Below are 10,316 nucleotides of genomic sequence, written 5' to 3' on the forward strand. Positions count from 1 at the left end.
GAGAGGGCGGGTCCTGGAGAGCAAAGACTTGAGGACTCTTGACAAGGTCGACGTTGTCCTGGTCGATCCAATATGGCAGCCGCTTGACAGGTGTCTGGTGCCGCCGCGTTTCAACGTCAAGTGCCTTTCCTCCATTCACATCGAACCTGCCCCAAGCGGCTGGTGGCCGCCGCGCTGGACGGCCGAGGCCTAGCAGGTCACCCAGGCGCTCGCTACGCTGGGCAGCGTCTGGCCCCGCTGGACTCACGTTCTGCCGGCCCTGGCAGGAGTGTGCGCCACCCTGGTGTCCAGCCAGAGAGACTTCCTGAAGTGCAGGGTGGCCTGTCGCCCAGGCGCCTACCGTCTCAAAGGGGTTCCGGGCGGTCTCACTCACTGGGGACAGCAGCGTGGGTGGGATGGGGGGAGGGGGCTGCCGCAGCCCAGTGGAAGCCCGCTTTACAGAATGCGGCTGTCAGATGGCCCCGGGCCGGCCGGGCATCCAAACAAGCATCTCCAACACATGGTCCCCATGTGCCGGGGACTCACAGCACAGGCCTGGCAAGCAGAGGCCCCGGGGCCGTGGCATTTGTATGCAACCACGGAAGGAAGCACTGTGCCATTCTCAGTTGTTCCTGCACTAAAAGATGAAGATGCTTAAGAACATGCTGAGGACCCCTGCACTTGTGCTGGAAGATGGCCTCCCGAAACGATGCGCTAGGAGGCCCCAGTGGAGTGAAAGGTGGATGGGCTTGGCTGCACTCTGAGAGCTTGGCTGTTGAGTCTACCCAGGGGTGCCTCCAAAGAAAGGCCTGGCAACCCTTTTCTGAAAAGTTAGCCACAGACTACCCACCGGAGGGCACATGGGTTAGATGGCTAGTGGGTTAGCCCAGGGGTCGTCGGCAAACTCCTGAGACACAAGAGCCAATCCTGTCCCTCACAAATATTTAAAAAGCCATCGATATATTTTTTACAAACAAATGAAACGACCATTCTCTGAATGATGTCCTTTTAAACTTGTCTGTTTGACTTCAAAGCCACATGCACCCACTGGAAGAGTGGCCTAGGGCTTGTGAGCCGCATGCAGGTTACCGACCCGGAGAGACAATTCAGCGCTGGTCCAGGGTGGTTCACATGCCTGTTTGGGGTTTCCAGAACGTCCTGGGAACAGAGATGGTGGTGACGGCTGTAAGATCGGATGGATGTACTTAATGCCACTGAATTCTACATTGTAACCAGTGGCACGTTATATGGTATACCCATGCAGGCACCTGGACACACAGCGTATTCGCACGCACATATGCACTCGTGCATCAGGGCCTTTTGAAAAAACAAAAACCGCGATGACCGAAGAGGTGTTGTCCATTCCCCCACCTCCTGCAAGTCCTGCGATGGCCATTCCCGCCCCTGCCTCCCACCTCCTGCCAAGGAGGGTGCCGAAGAGGGGTCTACAGGGACCTGGGGGTGGTGATGGTAGTCTAGGACTTTCTCAGAGTTTGGGAAAAGCAAGCTCAGAACTGAGTCCAGTCTGGACTGGCTGTCGGTGCCTTAACTGCACTGCAGCCCCGAGGACCAGTCTGGGGGGGTCCAGCCCTGAGGGCCAAGCTGTCCCCAGGTCCCCTCCTCTGCACATTGTTTTGCTGTGGGTAGCTGCCTCCTCTGAGCAGTCTGACTGGCGCGTGTCCCCCTTCCCCCACTGGAGACTTCATTTCCCTGCAAACAGCTAAACCTGACCGAGGGCCAAGTAGGATTAGATGCTGGGAAATACTGTTTGGGCCCCAGAGTGGCTAAAATCATCCCAGCGCCCAAACCACGCTGACCTGGTGAAAACGCTTCCACAAACATTTTCAAAGAGGGAGCGGTTTCAGTCAGGGTTGGCTCCGGCTCCAGGGAGGAGCCCAGCCAGAGACCCAGCGGCACCATTGAGCACCCTCGCTCTGCCTGCTGTCCGTCTGCCCTGCCCCTTGCCCTTCCCCACTGGTGTCATCACGCCTCATCCAACTGGGAGAGCAGTGGCCATGTTCTCACATCCATGCGGGAGACCTGGTTCAGGTCCCAGCCAGGGCACCGCCCGTGCAACCCCCCACCCACCTGCCAGGGGAGGCTTGTGTGTGTCTGGGCTGCTGAAGGGGTCTCCGCTGGTCTTACAGACTAGGAAAGACTAGGAAGAAAGAGCTGGTGATCCACACTTCAAACAAAGTCAGTGAAGACCCTGTGGGTCTCATGGCAGTTGGGCCTGGGGTTGCTGAGAGTGGGGGCCCACTTGGGGCACACTAACAACAAGAGCAGCAACTGCCTCACTGTCCAATGTCGTTGGTCCCCACCCTGCCTGCCCTGCCCTGTGGGACATTGTGGAACTGCCCGGGGGTGGGTGGGGGTGGGGGTGGGTGTTCTGAGGCTGCTGTCCATCTTTATGGAAGCAGGTGGCCTCATCTTTCTCCTGGGGGGCCCCTGAGGAGCTCCAATCGTCACCTTTCACCGAGCAACTGAGCGCTGCACCATGAGGCCCTTTGGGAAGCCCTGAGACACATCAGCATGTGGAGGGAAGCTGGCTGGCTCCCACAGCACACAGGCAAAGTCTGGGGACAGTTTTGTTGGTCACCACTGGGGGGGTCTGTGTGCACTGCTGGCATCCAGCCAGCGGCAGCCGGGGCTGCTGCTAAGACCCTGGGGTGCACAGGACACCCCCAAGTGTCCCAAGTGTCCCCAGGGCCCAGGCTGAGAGGCCGTGGCTAGCGCAAGCCTGTCCCTTCTTCTTCCCAGGGGACCCTGTGCTTTCCTCCTTCCCCCGAATGGCTACACTGATTCCTCTGGACGCAGAGGGAGGGGCGTTTCAGGAATGGAATCGCTCTCTTCCTTTTGACCGACGCAAGCTTGGCATTGACAAGGAGGGAGGGGGAAAAAGCAGTAATTATGAAGGCGCCGAGGAAACAGAGGAAACACAGAAATAGAGACGTCCGTGCACTGGAAGAGGCTGCTGGGGCCTGTGTGGTCTCCGATGTGTGGTCTGTGGGCCGGCGTGGATGAGGGCTTGGGGGTCCAGCAGGCACGCCTGCCAACATCAGGGTAGGACGGGGATGCCTTCTGAGGCCCATCTGTCTGGGTTCAAATCCACCCCCTGCCCCTTGAAAAGCGGGTGTTCAGAGGCACTCAGGCAGCCAGGGAGGTCACAGTGGCTGAGTGGTGGGCTCTTTGCCTCCGTGTGGGAGGCCGGGGTTCGATTCTTCCCCAGTGGAGGCTGGCGTGTTGCTAGGTGGCTGAACGGGCTTCAGTGGAGCATCCAGTCTGAGAGGGGCTAGGAAGAAAGGCCCGGAGGTCTCTTTACGACAATCTGCCAACAAAACCACTGTGGATGCCAACACGGACCCACGGGCAGTGCGGGTCAGGACAGTTTCACTCTGTTTTCTGCGTGGTCCCCAGCAGTAGGGCACTTCCTGGGGGGCAGTTCACTAAAACAAACTAACAACTATTCCTCTCAGCCTCGGTTTTCCGTGCGCGCTGCGTTGTCATAGCTCACATGCATGTGAGTGGATTCCCGTAAAGCGAACAAAACAAAACCCGTGGCCTTTTTTAGGCGATCCCGACTCACCGTTGATCCCCACAGGACAGAGGAAGGAGCCCGGCGGCCTCGGGGTGACTAACCCCCAGGTTGGGCTGCTCACCACAAGGTCAGCAGTTCGGAATCACCAGCCCCTTTGAGGAAGAAAGCCGAGGCGTTTGGTCTATTTCCACAAAGAGCGAGAGTCTCGGAAACTCACGGGCCTCTATGAGTCGGTATCGACGCGACGGCAGTGAGTTTTCTTCCAGGACAGAGCAGCACTGCCCAGGGGGTCCCCAGGCGGTCAGCCTTTCAGAAGCAGGCAGTCTCATTTGTCTCCCGAGGAGCAGCTGGTGGGTTTGAACCACCTGTCTGGAGGTTAGCAGCCTGATGCTTACCCGCCAGTGATTCCTGTTAACCAGGTTACTTTGGGGGGCAGTGTGTGTGGGAGGGCCACCGTGACCGGAATGCCCGGGTAGTGTAAGCTGTCAATATCCTTGGCTGCTACTGGGAAGGGTCCGCTCAGAGGCACCAGGAAGGGTCCGCTCAGAGGCACCAGGAAGAAAGGCCTGGTGATCTACCTCCTAAACACTAAGCCGGTGACAACCGTGTGGGGCACGTGGGGCCACCGTGAGTGGGGCTGGCTCAGGAGCTTCTGTGTTCACAGGGAGGTCTAGGCCCCAGGGTGGCAGCAACCAGGGCATTGTGGAGAGCTGGGCCCTCGAGGCCCTGCCCAGGCTGGGGGGTTGGGATCCTCAGGGACACCTGACTGCCCGGGTGGCCTGTATGTGTGTCGGGTGGGGGTGGGAGGGCAGGGTGTGTGTGCTGGTGACAGGGTGAGCCGTCCTGCCAGGCTGACAAGGGAGGCAGGCCCTCCCTAGGAACCCAGAGGATATGGTCTCAGAGTAGTCAAAGCCGCAGCCCTGCCCCACCCCCAGCCCCCACCGCCCCATGGCCTGGAGCAGCCAGGAGACGGAGGAGCGGCCTGCGGGGCAGCTCAAGGCAGTGAAGACACACTTGCCAGGCTGCTCGGGGTGGGCAGCCTGGGGGGCGGGGGCAGTCACCTCATCAGGCTGTCACCTGGGGCAGATCAAGTCCAAGCTGGCCAACACCACCTGGGCCAGTTCCCCGCCACCTGCAAGCCTGGGGCCACCCTCTCCACCTGTCCCCTCCCCTCCAGAAGCCCTGCAGTCCCCCATGGCTCCAACTCCTGGAAGGGGGCTGGGGAGGGCTGTCCCTGCCCCTCCAGAAGCCTTGCAGACCCCCATGGCTCCAACTCCTGGAAGGGGGCTGGGGAGGGGCCGGGAGTCGGGGAGTGGGCTCAGCCATCTGTAGAAACGACATCCTGGTGCAGCTGAGCCCCGAAGTCAAGATGCTGAGAGAATTATGCCTCACACCCCTGGACCTGTGTGAGTGTCTGATGTGCACACGCGTAAGTGTGAGTATGGGCATGTGCGTGTGAAAGTGTGCGCTGCTATGTGTGTGTGGGAAAAGGCATGGGAGTGGGCGTCTGAGCGTGCGCTTGAGTGTGTGCCTGGGTGGGTGTGCATGGGGCTGGTGTGCAGCCCCGAGAGGAGGGGTGGTGGCGGCCAAGAAGGAGCTGTGGTTGCAGCATCTCGTGGTCCTCACTGGTCTAGGAAAGCACCCTGGTTTCACTGCTTCTCTGGGTAACCCCTCCCTCACCTCTTCCCCCCACCCACACCTCTGGTGTCCCTCTCCCATCAGGCCTCAGTGGGAAGATGGCCTCCTGTGCCCTGGGCCCCCTGCAGGGCTGCTGTCTGCTGCTGATTTTTACCTGGGCCACGGTGCTGGGCCGAGTGTCCCATGGCCAGCAGAGGTCGCAGGAACATGAGGTGACCCCAGGATATGCCAAGGTGAAGGGGACCAAGGAGACACTGCCCCCTCAGGACCACAATGAGAGGTAAGGACTGTGGACACAGGGTCAGAGGGCCTGGCTGCCCCCAGGGGCTGTGGGGGAGCTCTGAGGGGCCTTTCTGGATCTGAGCATGGGAACCCAGCCACAATCAGACCCCAGGGGGACTGTCTGGTGAGACTCCCTCTCCCACCCCCTACCCCGGCCCCCAGGCAATTTCTCACAACAAACCAGCCCCCAGCCCAGCCTTTCTGACTGCCCTCCAGTCCTGCCGTATCCCTTGGAATCCGTCTCTGGGACCTTGAGACCAGAGGAACTAGATGGTGCCCATGGTGCCTGGCTACCATGACCAGCTGCCCTGAAAGGGATCCCATTACAGGGTCCTGGGGAGAGTGGGGGGAAATGCAGTCCAGAACTTGAGATCATAAAATCAACCAGGCTTACCCATCAGTTAGAGCCTGGTGGGATCCCCAAGACTCCGGCCCTCAGTCACCCTTCAGGTGGGGAACTGAACTCACCCCCACCCATGGCTTCCCTGTCAGCCCAACAACAGAGGGGTCTGTCAGGGGGCAATGACATAGCAGGCACACACCTATCTGAGAATCACCCACCAGGAGACAACCAAGGGGCAGCCTTCCCCGCAGGACAGCCTTTGGAGGGGGAGGGAGCAGCAGGGAGGGATGTAGCAGACTCAGGGAGGAAGTGGCCGAGGGAGGCCAGCGTGGGATCACAGTGAGACAGCGGAACACACAGGTAACAGGAGAAGAAATCTGTGGGCCTTGACCCTGGGGCTTGGCCAGGGAGTCAGATGCAGTTCAGAGAAACACCACACGGTGGGGCTATGGAGCTGTCACCGCCCCGCCACAGCTGCAACATTGTAGCAGAACCTCCAGTTTAGAAAGTAGCAGCTCAGGAATATTCCCTAGAATCATGGATAGCCACTGGGCTGGCCAGCAAAACAATGCTCTATGTATCCAGCCAGGGACTTTCCTGAAGCGAAGTCCCTGGCTAGGGCAGGGGTGGGTGGGTTGGAGAAGAGGTTGGGAGGGAATAGGCAAGTTGGCAACACTGGAACCAAAGCCTGGGGATCTGCTTCCAAAAGGTCCAAGCCTTAGACATTGACTCAGTGGCAACAAATGGCAGCAAACAAATAAAAAAGTATCCAGGCCTATTGCCGTCCAGTGGTTTCTGTCACCCTGCGGACCCTGTGTGCAGGTGGGACTGGCCCACAGGGCTTTTCCTTCACTGACGTCTTTCTGGACGTGGACTGCCAGGCCTTTCTTGCTCGGCACTGCTGGGCGGGTCCGCCAGCCTTTACATGGCGGTGTAGCATACACCGCACCCTGAATGATCTCCTGGACTCGTGGGTTCCCCCTGGGGCCCTCGCACGGCCCTCATCGGTGACCGCTGGGTTTCCATCTGGTGTGCAGGGGCACACAGAAGGGGGGTGTCTGGGCTCTGAGAGTTCACTGCGTTGACCATGAGGCCTTCAACCACTCAGGACTGACGAAACGCCTGAGAAACACAGCCCCCACCAGGCAGAGGAGCCCGTTGCTTCTAGATGCTTCCGCTGCTGCGACCCTGTGACCCCCATGTACCAGCCCATCCCAGTGCCCCAGGTCAACATCACCATCCTGAAAGGTCAGTTGCTGCAGGGCCAACGGGGGAGGGGGTGGGTGATTCCAGGGAGAGTACTGGGACCCGAGAATTGCTCCCTGGTGCTGGGGTGGTGGCAGGGGTGGGGTGGGGTGGGGTGGAGCACAGAAGCCAGCTGTCAGCTGGAGAGGGGGGGGAAGGAGGAGGAGAAGGAAATTGAGTTGCTGAGGGCATCCAGGGGGAGGGGATGAAAAGGGGCGGCAGCCCCCAAAACAGGAGAGGGGGCTTTGCAGAGCCTGCTCACCCCCAGCATATTCCCACGCCAGTCCCAAGACTTGGTACAACCCAGGGGTCCCCCGAGTGCCACTGCCCGCCTGGCTGGCCGGTGTACCCTGTTTCCTATGCCCACATCTGCTCCCTGCGTGTTCAGAGCCAGCGGCAGGCCTGGCTGCAGACACTGCTGCTTCTGGACAGGCCCACATGTTTCCTGGCCTCTGCCAAGGCTTCTGGGAAGGGGAAAACCAATGGTGATGAGCTTGGATGGACATAGGCACCCCCTTGAGATTGGAGGGGCCCGCTGGTTTGACTGATGGTGGTGGGGGTGGGGGGATACTAGGGGGTGCAGAAGTGGGAACTGCTCAGAGAGTTAACAAAGATCTTCCTGGGGCCCAGCTGCCCCACCCCAGAGTACAGACTCCAGACTCCAAGCCAGAACTCAGACTGGCACAGGTCCCCCATGTTCACTGGAGCTCTGATCACACCAGCCTGAGCGTGACTGGGGATGGGGTGTCAGTCCATGTGGCCCCTACCTGCTGAAGGGGGGGTGTTGCTCAGCCTTAAAGAAACAGCATCCCAGGTCCTCATTACCATGGCAGTGGACCTGGAAAGGGTTAATGCTGAGTGATGTGAATCAGTCACATGCACACATGCTGTAGGACTCCAGGGACAGGGAGTGTCCAGGATAGGCGGACACATAGGTCACCAGGGGGTGGGAGAGGGACCCCAACCACAGCACTGCCCTCCAATCGAGTCTGATTCACAGTGACCCCAGACCATAGAGCAGACCCACCCCAGGGGGTCTCTGAGGCTCTCACGCTTCATGGGAGCAGTCTGCGAGTCCGGGTGCACTAGAGAAGCAAATCCCAGGGTACTCATCTATGTGTAAGAGAGAGCTTTCTATCAAAGAGCAATTGTGTATGAAGAAAACATCCCAGCCCAGTCCAGATCACATCCATAAGTCCATAAATCACCCTTCAGACCCCCAGAGGGGTCCCAAGGTGTCATTTTGACAGCAGCAGGCGGACGGACGCCCCTTTCTCCCTCGAAGCAGTTGGTGAGCTTGAACCACCGACTTCTCCCTTAGCAGCGCAGTGCTTTGACCACAGTGCCACCAGCAGGTCACTGTGCCGTGATCATCACAGAGGATAAAGCCATGAGTAGTGAGCGGAGTAGGGAGACCCCCTCCCCCCATCCCCGAGCTGTCCGCCTCACCTCCTCTGTGTCCCCCTGTCCCTTCCAGGCGAGAAGGGTGACCGAGGAGACCGAGGCCTCCAGGGAAAGTTCGGCAAAACGGGCTCAGTGGGCGCCCGGGGCCACGTGGGCCCCAAGGGGCAGAAGGGCTCAGTGGGGGCACCCGGGGACCGCTGCAAGACCCACTACGCGGCCTTCTCGGTGGGCCGGAGGAAGCCACTGCACAGCAACGACTACTACCAGACAGTGGTCTTCGACACGGAGTTCGTCAACCTCTACGGCCACTTCAACATGTTCACGGGCAAGTTCTACTGCTACGTGCCTGGCATCTACTTCTTCAGCCTCAACGTGCACACCTGGAACCAGAAGGAGACCTACCTGCACATCATGCGCAACGAGGAGGAGATGGTGATCCTGTACGCGCAGGTGAGCGACCGCAGTATCATGCAGAGCCAAAGCCTGATGCTGGAGCTGAGAGAACAGGATGAGGTCTGGGTGCGCCTCTTCAAGGGCGAGCGGGAGAACGCCATCTTCAGTGACGAGTTTGACACCTACGTCACCTTCAGCGGCTACCTGGTCAAGCACACCTCCGACCCCTAGCAGCCCACCGCGCCCCGCTTCCCAACGTGCGCCCCGTCCCCGCTTCCTGGCTGGCTTTGGCGTTGAGCGCGATGCCCCCCGGCAGGATGGCAGGCAGAAAGCACCCTGCGGGCTGGGGACCCCACGGAGCCCCGAGGACAGGTGACATCCTGGGTCCCTGAGGTCCGAGGAGTCCTCCGCTCCACTCTACGTGCATGTCCTTAACTGACCTCCATCCCCACCCCTAAAAGTCTTGGCAGGACCAGGGCAACAGCTCACTCCCTTTTCTGGAAGTTATTAGCAAATTCTCAAGGTTTGGACAAATGGTGTGCAGACAGGGCAGGCGTTGCTACGCCCACCTTCCCACCCAGTCACCCTGGAGGGCTGTTTCCAGGGGGTCGCACGGGGTGCCTGGGAAGTGAGATCACAGTGGAATCAAATTCAGTGGTGAGGTGGGAGTGAGGGCAGAGCTCAGGGACACAGAAGACCACAGTGGGCCACATCCAAATTCCCTGGGGGCAGCTGGAGCAGTGCCATGCTCGGCCGTGCCCCCCCCATGCCTTTGCCACAGCAGGGCTTTATGAGCCACAACAGCAAGGGGGGTTGGGGGACACAGACATCAGCCCTCAGGGGGTGCCTGTCAAGCCCCCTCCGTTCACTTCAGGCTGTGAACAAGGTGTGGTTACTCCAGGCAGCAGGTTCCTGGTGGGTCCCCGGAGAAACCGAAAAAGTCAAACCAGGTGGGGTGAAGCCACTCCACCCCCCATCCCCCATGACCTTGCATGGATCAGGGTGGGGCTGCACTCCTCAGGGGTCCACCAGGCTTTTACGAGCTGGCATCCCCCAGTGAGCAGTTCAATGCTTGCCCAGTTGCACCGGGAACACCCGCGAGAAGCAACGCCGAGACCCACACCGGGTGCTGGCCGTGCAGCCCCTGGTGGTGGCTAGTGGAGACTCAAGTGTGTCAGCGTGGTTCGGGGCTGCGGGGTCTTCTCAGGGCCAGGCTTTCAGAAACAGGTGCCAGAGGCCTGTCTCCCAGGGCCCCTCCGGGTGGAGCTGACTTCAGCAGCACACGGTGTGTGTCCAGGGGCTACATGGGAGCAGTAGCAGGTTAAGACCACCAGGCTCTGTCTGCTCTGCTCCTAAACCTGTCCACAGGCCCCAGGGAGGGTCTCCATGCCTGCCCCCTCCCCTGCCCTCGCCATCAGCTTTCTGTTCTAGCCCATGCTGCTCAGCCATGGAAGGCTCCAGGCTTTGGCTTGGAGGCCACTGTCACGGTTAGTT

General features: G+C 60.0%; 1 protein-coding gene across 1 annotated transcript; it reads left to right on the forward strand.

Moving 5' to 3' along the window:
- The first annotated feature begins 5,242 nt into the window (after positions 1-5,242).
- C1QTNF1 (C1q and TNF related 1) lies at positions 5,243-9,582 on the forward strand. Its single transcript, XM_004709255.2, has 3 exons — positions 5,243-5,435; positions 6,889-7,028; positions 8,503-9,582. Exons 1-3 carry the CDS (start codon positions 5,254-5,256, stop codon positions 9,051-9,053), a joined length of 873 nt encoding a protein of 290 aa, XP_004709312.1. The 5' UTR covers positions 5,243-5,253; the 3' UTR covers positions 9,054-9,582.
- Positions 9,583-10,316: the final 734 nt, after the last annotated feature.

Source organism: Echinops telfairi, unplaced genomic scaffold (assembly GCF_000313985.2).
Source record: "Echinops telfairi isolate 266 unplaced genomic scaffold, ASM31398v2 ScPeMD7_7458;HRSCAF=8496, whole genome shotgun sequence".
Taxonomy (NCBI): Eukaryota; Metazoa; Chordata; class Mammalia; order Afrosoricida; family Tenrecidae; genus Echinops; species Echinops telfairi.

What these genes read in the sequence shown, in the direction of transcription:
- C1QTNF1 (XM_004709255.2), top strand. Translation starts at nt 5,254, where the DNA reads ATGGCCTCCTGTGCCCTGGGCCCCCTGCAGGGCTGCTGTCTGCTGCTG. An exon ending in CCTCAGGACCACAATGAGAG is followed by an intron (nt 5,436 to 6,888) that starts GTAAGGACTGTG and finishes TCAACCACTCAG; the next exon opens with GACTGACGAAACGCCTGAGA. An exon ending in CAACATCACCATCCTGAAAG is followed by an intron (nt 7,029 to 8,502) that starts GTCAGTTGCTGC and finishes TGTCCCTTCCAG; the next exon opens with GCGAGAAGGGTGACCGAGGA.